At 41.5% G+C, this 19,116-nt stretch overlaps 1 protein-coding gene across 1 annotated transcript in view; it reads right to left on the minus strand.

Moving 5' to 3' along the window:
* Positions 1–19,116, minus strand: part of LOC102453654 (plasmanylethanolamine desaturase 1-like) — an 86,669-nt gene that overhangs the window by 23,347 nt on the left and 44,206 nt on the right. Inside the window, exon 3 of the mRNA XM_075940231.1 lies at positions 11,119–11,210. Coding sequence (XP_075796346.1) covers positions 11,119–11,210 — 92 coding nt within the window. The remainder of the gene's footprint in view (positions 1–11,118; positions 11,211–19,116) is intronic.

The raw sequence follows: 19,116 nt of genomic DNA on the forward strand, positions 1-19,116 counted from the left end.
ATGAGAGTAAGGCACTTACCTGGTACTCCATGCCCTCTGCTGCTATGGAAGCAATGGGGAAAAGCCTCTGGCTGAGCACGTCATCGCACTGCCGTTTCCCCAGATGGCAGTGGCACACAGAGCTGCTTCTGCCAGCCAATGGCCGTACTACAGGTGTTCCCAAATCAGGGACACCCAGGGTACATAGGCTGTAGTGTACAAAACATGAAAGTAATAAAACTAACAACTAAATAAAGACTAGTTGAAGCAAGCTTGACTGATTGAAGTGGGCATGCTGAATGCACCGTCTCAGGCCAAGGTGGTTAAGAAGGAATGGAAGGTGATTCATCCAGGCAGCTCTATCTAGCCTTATGTATAACACAAGAATTTGTAGAGTGAATGAATGCACCAAATAGGCACTACTACCAAAAATCTCCAATTGAAAGCATATACACATACTTGACATGGAGCATCCACAGGAACACAACTCAAAGAACTGTAACTTTTGGAAACTGTGTCCCTTTCTGGTAACTCATGCTTTGAAAACATAAGACAGTTTAGCATGGGGCCTAGCAAGATCTTACATTACTAAGAAATTATGGCATTAAGAGGTTGTGTTATCTGGTGCATAAGAAGCAAGGAATTTCTCAAAGAACTTAAAAAAAAACAAACAACAAAAACCTAGAACATTTAAGTGGAGAAAGGTGTCGATTTTCTTTCCTGGTATAGCTAGCAGGGTGGCAGCACTTCTTGCTCTAGCAAATGTCTGTATTCATTATGCTCAGGAAGAACAGAAATCAATCTGAGAAAAAGAGAATGAAAAGTATTCAATTAAGCACCAGTCACCATGAAAGAGCACATTTTGAAAAGATTGCTTTAATACAAGAGCAATTATGCTGATATGCAGAGCCCTGCACGGTTACAAAAATGTGGATCTTCATCCGATCCACATCCGCCAGGCTCAGTTCATCATCCAATCCACAGCCCACAATCTGGATTTTATGTGCATCCATCTGGAGAGGAGGGAAGATAGATGAGCAAGGAGGGGGGCAGGGTCATGCAGGGAAGAGGCAGACAGTACAAAAGTAGGGACTGGGGCTAAGGGACAGCAGCAGTTGGGACTAAGCAGCAACAGGGACCCAGGGCCAAAGTTCTAGGTTGGTGCACACTAGGGGAAGGAAGTGGGGGGAGGGTAGCAGGGCTGGCACTCAGCCTCTCCTGCAGAGAGATTTAGGATGGAGCTTCTTGCATCCTTTCCCTAGCCTGGTGCCTCCCTCCCAACATGGTTGCCGAACTGAGGGGGTGGGGGAAAGCCCTGCATGGGTATCCATTCCACTTGCCGTGAATATGAAGCGGATATCCATAGATATACAGGGCCCTCCTGACGTGAAGTCCTGCGAGTTAGAAGCAAACTCTGATATATTTTCAAGTGACCTTTATGGGTGGATTTCAGAATTCTTACACTTTCAAAATTACCTAGGGGGGGTTGTGGAATCTCCATCACTGGAGAAGGGCTGATTAGACAGACACCTGTCAGGGATGATCTAGACAGTGCCTGGTCCTGCCATGAGAGCAGGGGACTGAACTCGATGACCGCTCAAGATCCCTTCCAGTTCTAGTGTTCTATGATTCTATGAAAAGGAGGCATGAAAAAAGTGAGCAATAAGAACACAAAGGAAACCATAACAAAAGAGTATTCATTTGTCTGAATAAAATAATCTGCAGAAAACTGCAGACAAAATTGATTTACACCAGGTAATTATCTGGAAATATACAATAAAAATTTTAAAATACTCATATGCTCCACAGCTCCTGCAATGTATTTATTGCAATGCTTTTTATATAAAGAAAGTAAGTAGTAGCCACTGTAGCAAAAGAAAATAATTGCTGCAAAAGGAAAATTATGTACTAAGGCACAATTAGAATTATACCACCTCCTTCTAAAATAATAGCAATAATACACTGGCTCTGTAAGCATGGAAGGATCCATGGCCAGCACCGATCACCATGCTAGGAATATGTATCACACAGCACATGTTAAAAATGACTGTTAAACTAGAGATGTGAAAGTGTAACTGTGTCACCAGTTAACCAATTAGCCTGGGCTTTTTAGGTTCACAGTTACACGCAGACTACCAGTATGCATGGGGAGCCAGCTTAAAAGCCAGCTTCTGCCGTGCGCTGGCCCACGGGGGACCACCTGCCTCCCTGCGCTTCTGCCTCTACATCAGCCGATCGCTGCCCCATATGTAACCAGGTAACTGCTGATATTTTCAGTGGTTACACGGTTACTTAATTACGGGCATTTTAACATCCCTATTACTAAGACTGTACTCTGAAAAAAATAAATACATTTGGGAATTGTAAACATGGAATCTAAAAAGCTGTTCAGAAGTCAAACTTCAGAAGTAAGTCAACTGACAGTAGTTCTGTGGGAGACATAGTTTCAAACAGTTGAAATAACTAGTAATAGCTTGGCATTTCCTGTGGCCAAAATTCACAGGACACACAATGACAATTATTGGGAAAAGTGTGAGGGCATGATGCTTTCTAGCCATAAAAAAAGGGGGGATTTTAGATTTTAAAAGCTTCTAGAAAGGCCATTCAGGAGGAAGATTTTCAAAACTCCCTAAGAGTCAGGAGTGCAATCCACACTGGTTTTCACTAGGACTTGTTCTCCCAAATCTCTTAGGATAGTCCCTATATTTAAGCCTTCCTGCCAGCGTCCTGACTTTTTCTTAAAGATGGGCAAATTGTCCCATATTTGCTACCTCCCCTCATCACTACTGGTGGATCCTGCTGCTGGCCGAACACCTACCAGCAGTGAGTGGGAAGGCCCACTGGCCAAAAAGGGGGGGGAGGAATGCTCAGCTGGTGGCAGGGCAAAACTGCAGCGGCTGGGGCCAGTCACTTCTCCTGCTGGTCCATCAGTGCAGGTTCCACTGCATGCCAGTTCTCAGCTTCCTTCACCCCGTCCCATTTCCGGCTAGCACTGTCTGTGTTCGCGCTGTGGTGACTGGTGATTGCAGGCAGGTGCCAGACAGCAGTAGGTTACACGTGACCTCGGCTGACCATCCATCAGCCCTTTACATGCTTCCTCTTTTACTGTCCTCTCCCTGCTTTGCCTCTCTGCTCCTGTTACAAGACATGCTCTAGTGGGACACTACTAATTCAAGACAAACTGCTCAGACAGAGCTGCCACAGCCCAAACAGGGATCCTTCACTTACAAGGTATCCCAAAGAACTTCTGTTTTGTCACACAAGCTAACATAAGTCACACACCCAATACTCTTGAATGATCCATTCCCCTATATGATGACTGGTGATGAGACCGTACCACCCCTTGTATGGATGAGTGGTTATGAAACCAATCTCAACAAACATCAGGTTCTTCTGATCTCAAAGGACCAGCCACATGCTCAGGTCAATTTATATTTCAGATCTTACCCAAAAATCACATCATTGCCAATCCTTTAGTATTTAAAATATAAAGGATTATTTATAAAAAGAAAGGTGAGAATTAGGATTGGTTAAAGGAATCAAACACATACAAATTGCCAAGTTCTTGGTACAGTCTTGTAAGAGTGATAGACTAAACTGATGGCTTGAGACAAGTCTCTGGAGTTCAGTCCTTTGTTTAGAAATTCAGTTGGTAGCAAAGTTCCTTCAGAGGTAAGAAACAGAACTGAAGATAAAAGGGAATGGTTTCCAAGGCCTTCTATACTGTCTCCCACATGGAAGGAATCCCATGGTTCTTGCAGTGGAAAAGTACAGCAATAAGATGGTGTTTGGAAAAATGGGTAAGTCACCTATCCATGCATGACTCAGACCTTTGCAGGTGGATTCCATGTACTAATCTGAACATTCCCAGGAAGGTTCATCAGATGTAGATTGGCATCTCCCAATGTCCGAGAGAAGTTAAACAATTAACCTGTAAGCATGAGGCTTATCAGTATGTTTACTGGTTAATCGGCCCTTACCAGTGAATTCTGGCGATGGCCAGCCACAATGGGAAGGAACAGCTCAGGAGGGGCCTGGAGGCCAGGCAGTGGGACGTCACAGCTGCAGTAGGGCTGGAGGGTGGGCCAAGTGGCAGACTTTAAGTTAAAATGGTTAACTCAGGGCCTGCCACTCGGCCCACCACCCTACAAGGTCTGTTGTGAATCTATCACTCCGCAAAGGGCCATCTAACTTGAGTAGTCCCTTTATAACATGCAGGCCAAATGCTTCACGGGTGCTACTCAGAATCAAATATACAGGCAGTCCCCGAGTTACGCGGATCCGACTTATGTCGGATCCGCAGTTACGAACGGGGATTTTCTTGCCCCGGAGGACTGGAGCAGCGGGACGCCTGGTCCCGCCGCCCGCCTCCTCCGGGGCAAGAAAAGCTGCACCCCGTCTCCCTGGTCTGCTGGGGGAGCCAGCAGACCAGGGAGACGGGGACCAAAGTGGCGGAGTACCCGGGCCGGACCAGCGGCGCTTCCAGCTGATCTGGAAGCACCACGGGTCCGGCCCCGGGTCCTTCGCCGTTTTGCTCCAGCTGATCTGGAAGCACCACGGGTCCGGCCCCGGGTCCTCCGCGGCTTTGCTCCGCGTCTCCCTGGTCTGCTGGGGGGGGAGGGGGAACGCAGCTAGTGCCCCCCCCCCAGCAGACCAGGGAGACTTGGAGCAAAGCCCGGGGCCTGTGGTAGAGCAGGTGGGGCACAGCCGGTTGGTCCCGCAGCACCGCTCCTTGGCACTACTGGACCAACCCGGCAGCACCCCAGCTGCTCTGCCCCAGGAGTCCTGATTCAGCCGCTGCTGATCAGTTTCAGCAGCGGCTGAATCAGGACGCCTGGGGCAGAGCAGCTGGGGTGCTGCTGGGTTGGTCCAGTAGCTCCGAGGAGCGGCCGCGCTACTGGATCAACCCAGCACCATCCAAGCTGCTCTGCCCCAGGCGTCCCCAAGTCAGCCGCTGCTGAAACTGACCAGCGCTGACTACAGGAAGCCCGAGGCAGAGTTGCTCTGTCCCGGGCTTCCTGGAATCAGCTGCTGATCAGTTTCAGCAGCAGCTGACTTGGGGATGCCTGGTGTTCTTAAGTTGAATCTGTATTTAAGTCGGAACTGGTGTCCAGATTCAGCCGCTGTTGAAATTAATCAGTTTCAGCAGCGGCTGAATCTGGATGCCAGTTCCGACTTACATACAGATTCAACTTAAGAACAAACCTACAGTCCCTATCTTGCACGTAACCCGGGGACTGCCTGTACTGAAATACAAGTACATAGTCAAGAGTCATAATTTCAAATACAAAAATGATACATGCATACAAATAGTATAATTATTACCAGATGAGAAACTTTTCATAGACACCTCAGTTGGCACACTTTGTACAAGATCTGATGAAAATATAGAACAGCAACTATGATCTATATGGTCATATTTTGATCAGATATGTGGAAAACCAGCCCCTGGCAGGAGTGCTCAGCTCACCAGCAGTCTGACCAGCATGCTCCTTCCTTCCTCCACTACCTCCAGTACAGTTGATGCTCTAGGAAAGCCCCAAACCCTCCAGCCTGGGGCACTGGCCAGATACTAAAACCTGCGAGTGTCAAAGCCAAGCACAGCACTGGCACAGGGAAGCCTTCTCCCCACTCAGCTAAGCTCTGGAGTAGTGGAAACAAGAATTTGCATCCGTAGCCTGCAGGCTCAAACAACAATCCCCTGGAGGGGATTAGCATCCTTTTCACCCACGCACCCTAGGTCCTGCCCTCAGGAAGTGGGGGGCTGCTCTGTTCTCCAGGCACATTCCCCTGCTGAGCCACCTCTCTGGCTGAGTTGCCTGAAGCCCCTATAGTCAGGTTCCCTGGGCCCTGCTGAACAATGCATCTTTAGGCATTAACCCCTTCCTGCCCACATTGTAGCCAGGGGACAGGAGGCAGCTGGGTTCAATTGGTGGCCAGCAGCAGCCTCGAGGTGTTAGCTGCTTTTCAACAGGACAAGCTGCTTCCAGTTACGGGGGAGGAGGAGACGAGGAAAGAGATGAGCATTGCAAAGACATGTCCAGGTCATCCCTTCCCCCTCTCTTCTTCCTCTACAGTCCTTGGTTGGCAGGGGACTGAAATTCCTTGTGAGAGACACAGCGGTGTGACCAAGAGCTGTATTTGTTAAAACACTGAGATTTCCATCCTGGAACCTGTAGGATGGGTATTTCCAGAATGTTTCTGGCTAGACTTCTAGAAAATGACCTAAGGGGTGGACATGAAGAAGCTATGCTGCACAGGGAACCCTGGGAAAAGATTGTGCATCAGCTCCTCTGAAAACTAGCCCCCTAATTTAAAATGATACGTAAGAACATTTTGGTCTCCAAGTCCATCTTCAGGGCCAGATTCGTACCACAATTGCTCATCTCGTTGTTGGCAACTGTGTGTATATCAGCCAATTAGAAGCCTAATTTCCCATCTGCAATGTGAAGTTATTGTCCCTGCATGTGCACTCGTCGGGACAGAATTATGAAATTCTGGCACAGAATCAAAGATCTTCACCCTGGTCTGTGTGTCCGGCATTACTCCCGACTAATCCTTTTCTTTTTCAGGCAGGAGGCAGGGAAGACCTTTTGTCTCTTTGTTCAGTGTGTCTTTCAGAGAAGCTGGAGATCTCTTTCTTTCCTTGTCCCTGTTCTTTGTCAGTTTTACAATCCTATTGTTGCTAAATGATGGCTCCCTTTCTGCACAGTGACTCCCACTGGAGCGGTAGGAACCTAGTACTGCTGGGAATCAGGCCCCTTTTCCTTTAGGTTCCAAAACACAGGTTTAGGGATTAACCTATAAGCAGCCAAGTCTGGAATGTTCTATAGCTAATTGCAGACTTCTAGTTTAAGTAGCCAGTTATTAGCTAGATCTTACATATATTGAATGGGAAAACGGCTCAAAAATAATATCCCATGTCTTACTGAGAATATTGGTATAATATTTCCTGAAATCTGACATATCTCCCCAAAGATATTAGTACAATTAATGGCTGTAATTCTGAAATTATATAGGAGAAAAAGATCCACCCTCAGAAATGGCTGGATTGGCATTTAAGCTTCATGTGTTTGTATAGTCTTAGCATTACAGATTCACTGTAAATTTCTTTGCTATGGAGATTGTTACTAATATGCGAACAACTCTGAGGGTAGGCACGCTATCTTGAAAATGAATAAAATATAAACATTACAGGAAAGAAAGACCTTGCAAGGTCAACTGCAGAGCAAGGGCAAACCCAGACACTACACACAGAAGCATCAGGCTGCAGCATGTGTGGTTCACAGGCAGGACTCTAAGGAAACTCAGAAAACAATGGGTCAAAGGAGAAAAGGGAAGAAGTATTACAGCATCAGATAGGTCATGGTCTTAGCAGCTCAGCAGCAAGAAATATGTGAGGATTGCTGCGAGTATAAGAAAAATCCAGCCACTCTTCCAGCCTCTCAAATACAGTCTCAAACCTGTTGTCGTCTTGTGACTGATTTTTAAAGAAGGAGGTAAAAAGAGCTTAGCAACCACAAGCTCCAAACACAGCCATGAAAGGTCAAGAAAAATGGTATAAAATAATCACCTAAATGTAAGGGGCAAATTCCCACCCCTCAATCAAGAGCAGTTCAAATAAATGCACAGTTCAGACTCAATGATCTAGCCTCAGGCTATTTGAAAATCCAGATTAAATGATATCATAGCTCTTTCACAGAGTTATGCACAATGCATTTCTATCCCTTTTATACAAAAGCTTATCTTCCCAAAGATTTAAGAAAATTTAGGAAGTAATAGGGGAAAATATCAGGATTGAACTGCAGAATTTAGGAACGACACCTTTTTATCTAAGCTTTTCATACTTATCTCAAAGCACTTAAAGACGAAAAGCAAATATAATCTCAATTTTACAAATGGGGAAACGAAGGCTCAGATCAGAAAAGAAACATGCCCAGTGGCAGAAACAGACATAAAACTCAGTTGATCTGATTTTCAATCCAGTGCCCTGATTACACTGCCTCTCAGTTTAACAAAGAAACTGTACATATTACACAGACACTTACCCACACACTTTCAAAATATCTACAGCCTGATTTTGCAAAAGTAGTAAATACCCAACCTCTGCCATTAACTTCAATATTACCTTGGCCTAAGGACTTTTGGGGCTTGAATTCAAGGGGAATTGTGAGTGCTCTGCACTTGCAAATTTTGGCAAATCTCTCTAGCCTTGAAGACACACACATGTATATGTGCCTTCAATACATACAAAATGCAGCTCTTAAAAGTCATCTGTCTTGATCCAGCTGAGGAACATATCACTCCCCAGTATGATTCCCTTCCACTATTGCATCAGATAAACTCATCATCAATGCTATGCCCATTCCTAGATATCCACCGATATCAAGTTTAGTACTACCCCCAGACCATCTGCTCCATAAATATTCCTTCTCATTTACAGCCATTTGCTTCTCAGACCTCCATGACTTCTGTCATGCAGCTATCTATGCAAGGCCTTTAGACTAGTTTGCAAGTGCTCCTGACATGTCCAGAATTATGACCCACTTCTTCCATCCTTCCTGTCATGAATCTAGTTGACTTATATAAACATTCTTATCTCCAACACTTTCTGAATGTGTGGAAAATACACTGGAGAGACAAGATGGATGTGATAATATATTTTACTGAATATATAAATATTCAATAAAACTTCTGATAAAGAAAAGCGTTCAAGCTACGCAGACCTCTTCCTTGGATTTGGGAAAAGAACTCAGTGTCACAATTAAACACAAAGGCTGCGTCTAGATTGGCATGATTTTCCGGAAATGCTTATAACGGAAAAGTTTTCCGTTAAAGGCATTTTCGGAACAGAGCATCTAGATTGGCACGGACACTTTTCCGCAAAAGCCCTTTTGCGGAAAAGCATCCGTGCCAATCTAGACACGCTTTTCTGCAAAAAAGCCCCGATGGTCATTTTCACAATCGGGGCTTTTTTGCAGAAAACAAATCTGAGCTGTCTACACTGGCCCTTTTGCGCAAAAGGGACTTTTGCCTGAACGGGAGCAGAATAGTATTTCCGCAAGAAGCACTGATTTCTTACAGTAGGACGTCAGTGCTTTTGCGGAAATTCAAGTGGCCAGTGTAGAGCAGCTGATTTTCTAGAAAAACTGGCCAGTCTAGACACGGCCAAGGTGCAACAGATTGTTTAGCATTAGTATTTAACACAATATCTGAGGGACTTGCCTCTTCCATCAACAAAAATTGATCCAATAAAAGATATTGCCTCACCACCTGTTTGTCCCTCTAATATCCTGCTGTCAACATGTCTACAATACTGAAAACAGAAAATATATTGTGGGTGTTACCAGGTAACTAAAGTAAATAAATAATATTCACTTAAAAATTCACAAGATAATGTTAGACAGGACTGACTTTAGAAGCAAACTCATAATTAAATGTACCATTTCTACTAAATATGAAGGTAAAATTATTTCAACGTAATTACTTTAACAGTGTTTTGTAATTATTATGTATTGTTTCTGGCTGTTGTAAATTGCAAATAATAATTTTGAGACTAGTCCTTTTGAATATTTTCTTAATGAAAACTAGAAGCATTTATATATCGGCAAATCAGAAGTTAGAGTGGAAAAATGAAAACAAATATGCACACCAAACCTATCACATATATGACCAAAATTGTTGATATCTAAGAAGTGTGTGTACTTATATGTAACACACATACACTTGCATACAAATGCTTACCCTTTATTTGTTTGCATGTATATCAGATGTTACCAGTTTGAGCCCATGCCTCATTTATTTCTATTAATATTTTGTTTTTGTGAAAGGAAGGCATATATGCTATACCACGTACAAAATTAAGTGAGGCTAAGATAAAGCTTTTGTAATGTATATCATACGAATGGTCTCATCAATCAAATTATTTTCATATTACTAAACAGCCTCATATATACTATTTCAATGACCTGATTAAGTGCCAGATCTGGCATGTGTGCGCGCGCACACACACACACACACACACACACACACACACACACACACACGAAGATAAGATGGATTCTTTTGTCAAAGATGTATTTGAGATTAACAGCAAGCTGGCAGATTGAATGTGTTACACTGCACTGAGGCAATTACTGTAGTAGGTAAAGCAAATGATAAAGATTTATTTAGTACAAGGCTGATATTCATTAATCTCTTTAAACCCCATGTTAAGGTTGTTTAAAGCACTGTAGATCTTCTCTGGGAAGGTCTGTTGAATCTATGACAGAAAAGGCAGACCTGCATAAATGCAGTGCAAGTCTCCATGGACTATGACATTTCTATACCTCCACAGGGAGGCCAGTATTTTAGATTAGTTTGGTTAGCACTGCAGATGCAGCATGCTGATTTACTAAACTCTGATGCAAGTACCAAAAATAATTAGTTTATCAAAGATCACTTTTTCCTTCTCTTTCATTAGTGTGCTAAATATGGCATTGTCACAAGGAAATAACTTATTTCAGTGGTTTTCAGACACTAACTGCAGACATCAACAAAATTGTACATTTCTAATAAGATCTGTGTTTTTCCAGTGATGATTTTTTTTTTAAAGAAGAACATTTTCTACAATTGCACAAAGGTCACTCACTTAAACCTCTCCTTCCACACATCTCACCATAAGATATCAGTAAGCATTTCTAAAAATTAAACATTTACTTTGGTGCTCTAATATCACAGTGATAGGCACAGTAGAAATAACTAGATTTAGTGCATAAGCTTTTTTGAACTGCATTTTGAATGTCACAAATTAAACTTGTTCAATGGATAACCTGACCACTAAAATTTCATGATTTTACAGCAATCACTTTACAAAAAAAAAAAAATTTATTATTGGGTGGGTAGCTAGAAAAATACTCCCTTTGAAACAAGGTAATTTCTTCAGTTTTTAAGTGATATACACTTCTCAATACACAAGAAAGAATTGATATTGTCTCACCAGTTTTGGTCAAGGTTCCCAGTTACTGTGGGTAGATGGGTGTGTAAAACCAGAAAGACACCCACCATCCCTCCTAATTTTTCATCTTCAAAAAGCATATTAAAATTATTATTTATTTCTAGTCTATTGCTCATACTGAATGCAAGTCAACCTTTCCTTACCTTGCCAATGACAGGAATATCAACGGAACCCCAGGTATCAGCTCCCCAGTGAACCATGCCTGAGGCAAAATCAGCTGTAATAATTCCAGCAACTGGAAATAAAAAAGAATGTTAACAGTAGACACTAATCTACACACTGAAGTTACATCAACCACTTACTCTGTGCAGCAGATAAAAATAAAAAAAAAGAGACTGATTTCCAAATGCCAAAATACTTTTTGAGACCACACATATTTAACAAAATTCAGTTTAATCAATTTCAATTAAAGAAATGTAAAGTCTACATTAAAACGTACTACAAAGCTGCTTTTGGAATCAAGAAGAATCAGAAAATCAATTTTACATATAAAAATGCACCAAGTCAGCAGGTGCCAACTTCATTTTAACAGTAATCCATGAATCAGTTCTTAAAGGTTCCTGTATTGTAGGTGTACTTAACCAAACCTCGCACAAAATAATGGGCTTAACTCAGTGTTTCTCCAACATTTATTCAACCATATTCTTCCTTATCTCTCTCTCTCTCTCCCCCTTTCTCTATGTGGCCTGTACAGATCGTATCTTCATTGAAATGCCTTCCAGAAATGTCTTTTACTCCTGCTACATAAGATAGTTCCATTGTGCTGAGAGCCTTGTCCAAAAGAGAAAATTCTCCAGAGCCTTGGGTTTCCAGATCTGAATGCTTAATTTCATATTCTAGCTCAACAAGGGCAAGGATTCAAAAATACTGGATCAGGATTTACTGTGATCAAAACTACAAGAATTACTTATATTGATCTATTCCCTCATTTTCAAATGCTAGTTCAATATTAACCTCTAGCAAAAATGCTGAAAATGTGTATTAATATTTCATAAGTTTTATATGCTGCATATCACTAACTCAATCTACTGTCCATAAAACTCTATTCTAGCTATTCAAATAGAACAGAAAGGAAAGGATTTTTTAAAATTAGCTAAATATCTACCTTCAAGATTCAGTCATTAATTCAACATAATTACAGTACCAGTTACTTTTCCTCCTATTAATTATTTGCATTGTCCTCCTTAGCTACCATGTAAACAAACTCTTCTTCACAGTAAATATATTCTTCTTGCAAACCATCTATGATCTGAATTTTAAAAAAATATTGAAAGTCAGTATGACATGCTTTCCCAATAACAACTACATTTAATAACCATCCAGAACTTGTATTCATAGATTCCAGAGCAAGAAGGGACCATTGTGACCTCCCATATAACACAAGCCATTTAACTTCCTCAAAATAATTCCTAGAGACTATCTTTTAGAAACACATTCAGTCTCCATTTTAAAATCGTCAGTGTTAGAGAATCCACAGTGATGCTTGGTACATTTTTCCAAAAGTTAATTCTGCGGTTCTCAAACTGTGGGTCCTGACCCCCCTGGGGGGTTGCGAGCAACTTAGAGAGGGGTCACGGTATCACAAAGTTTGAGAACCCCTGAGTTAATTACTTTCATTGGTAGAAATGCATGCTCTATTTCCATTCTAAATTTGTCTAGCTTCAAATTCCAGCATCACATTGTGTGATATCTTCCATTCTTAAAGAAGATATCCAAAGAATCCATTCTTAAATATTTGTTCCCCATGATGACATTTATAGACTTTAATTAAGTCACCCCTAAACCATCACTTTGTTAAACTGAGCTCTTTGAGTCTAACATTATGAAGCATCTCAGGGGGTAGCCATGTTAGTTTGTATTTGCAAAACCAACGGAGTCCCGTGGCACCTTAGACACTAAGGCTATGTCTACACTGCCCCCACTTGCACAAAAAATATGCAAATGAGGTGAAGCATGGATAACACCGCACTTCATTTGTAAAATTAACGAGGCTCCAGTTTTGCGCAAGAAGCTTTTGCGCAAAAAGGAGCTGCCTACATGGCTCTTCTTTGTGCAAAAACCCCCTCTTGCGCAAGAGCCGCTCTTCCTCTTTTTTTCAGGAAGAACAGCTCTTGCATAAGAGGGGGGTTTACGCAAAAGCCTCTTGTGCAAAAATGGAGCCTCATTAATTATGCAAATGAGGTGCAGTGATATTCCACGCTTTGCCTGATTTGCATTTTTTTTTGCGCAAGAGGGACAGTGTAGACATAGTCTAAAATTTATTAGGGCATATGTTTTCATGGGTAAAACCCACTTTATCAGATGAATCGGAGTGGAAGCTACAGAATCAGGAGTATATAAAAGGAAGAAGTTGCTTGTGTTAATGAAGCAAATCAAGTCAGGGTGGAAGTGGGTCATTCACAGCATTTGGTGTGGCTATCCAGAGAGGGGAAAATACCTTTGTAATACATTAACCAGTTGAGATCTTTATTCAATCCTAAGTTGATAGTGTTGAATTTGCAAATAAATTCCAGTTCAGCTGTCTCCCTTTGTAACCATCTTTTAAATTCTTTTGTAAAAGGATGGCTACTTTGAAATCCATAACTGAAAGTCCAGGAAGGTTAAAGTGTTCCCCTTCAGGTTTCTGAGTGTTGTCTGATTTGTGTGCACTTATCCTCTGTTGTAGGGACTGTCCTGTTTGGCCAATATATATGGCAGAGGGGCACTTGATGGCATGTATCGCATTAGTGTACGTGTGGGTGGACAAGTCCCTGATGTTGTGCCTTATGTGGTTAGATTGTGTGATGGTGCCACCTGTATAGATATGTGAACAGAGTTGACAATGGGATTTGTTGCAGGGATAGGTTCCTGGGTAAGTGTTTCGGTGGTGTGGTGTGTTGCTGCTGGTAAGTATTTGTTTCAGGTTGGGGGACTGTCTGTAGGTGAGGACTGGCCTGTTTTCCAAGGTATGGCTGTAGATTGTCAATGATGCACTATAGGGGTTTTAAGCTGGGGGCTGTAGGTGGTGACCAGTGATGTTCTGTTATTTACCTTTTTGGGCCTGTCCTGAAGCAGGTGATTTCTGGGTACTCATCTGGTTCTGAAAATCTGTTTCTTAAAACTTAAATACCCACCTGGGGAAGTAAAGAAAGCTTGATAAAGATCCTGTAGGTGTCTGTCTCTGTCTGAGGGATTGGAGCAGATACGATTGTATCTTAGGGCTTGGCTATAGACAACAGATCATGTGATGTGCCCTGAATAGAAGCTAGAAGCAATGAAGGATAAGACTAGCACTCAGTAGGTTTCTGATACAGGGTGGTATTTATGTGACCATCATTTATTTATACTGTAGTGTCCAAGAAGTAGTTTTCTTGTGTGTTTTTTTCCAGGCTAAGCTTGCTATACGGTAGGGCCATGCAGGTACCCACAGTAAAATTCATATTGATGAAGCATGTTAGTATTTGGACTAACGGATTTTCCTAAAGTCAGCCACACTTATCCATTAATTTAATCAAATCTATTTTAAAGGAAAAATTCCAAAGTCTGATGGATTTCCATAGGGGTTTACTTGAGCATGGGGATGCATAAAAACACAATGAAAACTTTAATGTTTTGGCTTCTAATAACATCCTCCGTCTACTATATATTTGAGAGCATTTGTCTGTGTGTCTGTCTACCTGGCTGTTTGTTTAAGAACTCTCCTAAACAGTAAGAGCTAGGACCATGAAATTTGGTATACAGCTTCCTCTTTATCGTAACTTAAAGCAAGGTAAGTGTACGGCTGTGCCAGGAAAATGGGATGTGACTGCAATGGGATTGCGTCTCATAAAACCAAGTGAAAAAGAGACAATCATCAGACAGGTGAAACGGGTCATCTCCAGCCCTGAGCCTCCCACCCCCCCAACTCCTCAGCTGACGACGGCAAAGTCTATATAATGATTCTTCCTTTCCCCCATATTTATATGGCAACCTTGCTGGCTGTTCCCCTTTGTCATGGAGCAAGGGGAAAGTGCACAGTTTACTGCATTCCTCACTCTGGCTGGGGAGCACAGGGGGCAGATGAACCTGGACCTGCCCCAGCTGTGGGAAGTGCACCTCTCCCCCAGCTGTGCCAGGTGGAGTTGTAGCAGCCATGGAGAGGTGCTTCTCGCCTGGTCCAAAACTACTGCAGTGAGAGAGGCTGGAGCAATTCTCTCTCCAGGGGGCAGCCTGCATGGTGAACCCCTCAACCCCAGCCCCACCCCAAGCAAAGATTCAAATAAAGCATGCACATTTTCATATTATTTTCCAAAAGCAAAATTTGAGTTAAGGACCCAAGCAATACTGGGTCAATCTTCTAATGTAATATAAAATATTTCTCCCTCCCTCTCTCTGGAGGAATCTGACTTGTCAAATGCTACAAATTCAGGAGGAGTTCAGGATCTTTCGAAAAAGGTTTTTTTCCCCCCGAAAGAAGCGCGTCTAGACAGCAGTTTCACTTTCGAAATACCCTTTTTCTAAAGAAAACTGTGATGCGATTATGCAAATGAAGCATGGGATATTTAAATCCCTGCTTCATTTGCACTTTTGATCTGCCTAATTTACATCCCTCTTTCGAAAGAGGGATGTAGTTTAAACATGCCCCTAGAAGTGGTAAACTCCCATGAACATTATTCAAATACATCAAAAGTGCTGGTAAAAAAACTGTATACCACATTGTCACATATCCTATGAATTCGAAATCCTTCACAGAAAACCCATTTTAGAAATATTTTGAAGGAATTTTCAAAACATTTTCTCTCTCCCCACTTGTAAAGTCAGGTTCCCTTAGTGCCTTTACTCCAATGATACAGGTTTCAGATTGATTTTCTCAACTACATTTTAGAAATCTCTAAAGCATGATTAGTGTCAACTTTCCATGCAAAATAACGTGGTGTTATAAAGGTTTGATCTTAAAGGAGTCAAAGCAAGTTTTAAGATTTGGTATCTTAGTGCTAAAAGCCCATGGCTCACGAACTGAAAAGCTGGTAATGTACCAATTACATTGGCTAATAATACTGTTTCTAGCCTGACTTCAAGCTAGATATCTGACTTTAAACTTGTCACTGTTCTTAATTTGTTCCTAGGCTTCAGGACAGTGTAATTTGTGGGAAATTCCACATTTGTGAAACAGGAGAAAACAGGCAAGTTGTTTAAAAATAGAAACAAATGGCCACTGTCTGGAGAAGTCTGAATGATCAAAGTAGTCCTAAATTAGACTAACTGTGGTGGGGAGGTGGCCAAAGGTGTCAGATAACCATTATCACAGAGCCTTTCAATTTACCACCAACACGTGTTACAGAAGGTATTTTCATAATTAGGTTTTGATACTCTTTAAATCTTGCACTATGCATTTTTATTGCGAAACACATTACTTGGAGGTTTATAAGTGCCTGAAAAAATTGTAGCTTGGAAATTTTATATATTATATATATATATATATAAAATAAAGAGAGATAAATAGAAATAAATATTGACAACAGTGCAACAAACTTTAAAAAACACACAGGCTTTTAGGTTTAACTCTCAAGGTCAACTGATATCATTAGACTTACATGACCTCACTTCAAGTTGCAGCAGGGAAATCATGTTAGGAAATATAGATCAAGTCATCAAGCAGTAATAAAGCCGTTACCTCCAGATTTAGTATTTGAAATATTCTTTGAAACCTGTCATAGTTTAATATTTCCATTATTAAAATGACAATGACAATGAAATGCATCAAACGAGTTTAAAAAACGAAAGACCGCTTAAAATTAATCTCATTTCAAATGTACCCAAAAAAAATGTACAATCAAATAGTGTCACATTTCATTTAGCCCATATCATTTTTGTCCCTATTCACGAATGAAAAAAACTGGAGAAGGCTTCTTAAGATACAGGATTAATGAAATAACTATTTAGATTTTAGACCTAAATATGCTATTTAGAAAACTTCATAAAGATATCTGTATGGCTACTGATATGGGCCTCCATTGATACAGCATGAGTACCAAAGAGATACAAAGAATAAATTATATGTAAATACTAGAAAACTGTGCACTTACCCCTCACTCCCTGATGAAGGGGAACAACGTTCCCACAAGAACCGAGAGGGAGTGAGGAGCATCAGCCCTTGCCCCTATCCTAAAGGGTGGCAGGGGAGTGGAAGGCTCAGGGCTTGGGCTGTCCCAGATGGTCGGGGGCACACCCCCAGCCAGTCCTTTTCACCTGCCTGGTGACTCAGTATCTCTTTTCGGTATGGTTTTATGACAAGCAATCCCATTCCAGGCACATCTCATTTTCCTGGCACAACCAAAATTTTACCTTGTTTTAAGTTATAAGAAGAGGAAGCTGTAAACTGAATGTGATGGTCCTTGCTCTTGCCATTTAGGAGGAGTTCTTGAACAGACAGATAGATGGTTGGATAGACAAACTCTCCCAAATATATAGGAGATGAACTACCATGGCAAATCTATATCAAGTGGAAAAAGTGGCATCATCAAGCAGATGTGACAAATTTAAGTCATATAGCAGTCATAAGCTGAGTATAAAAATTTAGGTTGTGATATATTCCAATGTATATTCGCATTCAGTTTAGGGAAAGATTTTCAAAATTGTTCAGCTTTTGACTGACTAATTTTGCACCCAGTTAAGCCAATCAGAGCTTTATAATTGATTTCAAAGGGAGTTGGGTTAGGCCAACACCAAATGCTTTTCAAAATCCCACCCTAAATTGTTTTAATGAAAAGAATGTGGGTTTGTGTGACCGCTATGTTCGAAGTATCTCCAAATGTTTCAAAAAAGAAAAGATTAGAGATAAAATTCAATTCTCATACTTGCACAAACCTTTGGCAATAGAACTTGTTTAACTAAGCACAAGAATGGATGCAACAATGAACAATTTATTCTTTTTCAGAAACTGCCAGTGGTTCAGACAAACTGATAAAGACAATCACCAAGCACCGATGGAGGGGATTAAAAGGTCAAATGCCCATCCCTGTCAACTCCTGATTTTGTGCCTCCTGTCTGCCCATCTTTAGCACATGATTTCATAATCCAAGTACCTCTCAGTGCTTCCTGATGGATCATTCTTGCATGGATCATTATTAAATGCCAGCAACCCTGTTACCTTCTAGTCCTTGCACAGAATTAGACAGAGCTACTACAGAGGTAGCTGTGCAGAAAAGAAGGGGACAACCAAAGCAGATCTCTGTGGCTGCTAGCAGGAATAGGTACATCCATGCTAGACCAGCCATATTCCTTGTATGTTGTCTTGGTCACTAGCGACTTCAACACTTTTTAAGGGGCCAAGAGGAAGCTTCGGAATATCTTTAAACACAGTTTTATCATACAATGTATATATTGTTTCAAACATAAGAATCAACCAAACTGACATTGCTTTTTGTACATAGCTTTCTTTCTGTATTTTTAAATTACAGGCAGTCCCCGGGTTACGTACAAGATAGGGACTATAAGTTTGTTCTTAAGTTGAATTTGTATGTAAGTCGGAACTGGTACATATTGTAGGGGAAACTCTAGCCAAACATTTCTCCAGAGCTCAGTTTTATTCTCCGACACCTCACTTCCCTCAGTCCTTTATTCTCAAGCTGAGGTGTCTGCTGAGAAAAGCCGCTCCGCGTCTCCCTGGTCTGCTGGGGGGGGGGCGCTAGCTTCACGTCTCCCTGGTCTGCTGGGGGGAAGCAGCTAGTGTAGGGTTGCCTCACCCCGTTTGTAAGTAGGGATCTGATGTAAGTCGGATCCATGTAACCCGGGGACTGCCTGTACATTGAATTCTATAAATGTTTTACATTTCATATATATAGGCATTCCATACATACTAAATAAGAGACATTAAATTCAGGGCTAAAAATATAAATGTTTGAGTGTCCTTTTAAAGAGCTAAGTAGAGCAGAGTACAGTTTAAATGAATATTTTTTTTAAATGGAACAAAGTAATGTAAGTGGGGTGCATTAATTCCCAAGGACATGAAATATATTGTCATGTAGGTGCCCTTTGGGAATAACTTATGTATCTTCTATTTAGAAAATAATTTAATTTAAACTTGCACATTTTTCTCATTCGGACTAACTCAACCTTTTTGGAGGTATCTAGCCCGGACTTTATTAAGAGCATCTACTTAGCAAGAAAAATAGTGAAACTCT

Source organism: Pelodiscus sinensis, chromosome 12, assembly GCF_049634645.1.
Source record: "Pelodiscus sinensis isolate JC-2024 chromosome 12, ASM4963464v1, whole genome shotgun sequence".
Classification (NCBI taxonomy): domain Eukaryota; kingdom Metazoa; phylum Chordata; order Testudines; family Trionychidae; genus Pelodiscus; species Pelodiscus sinensis.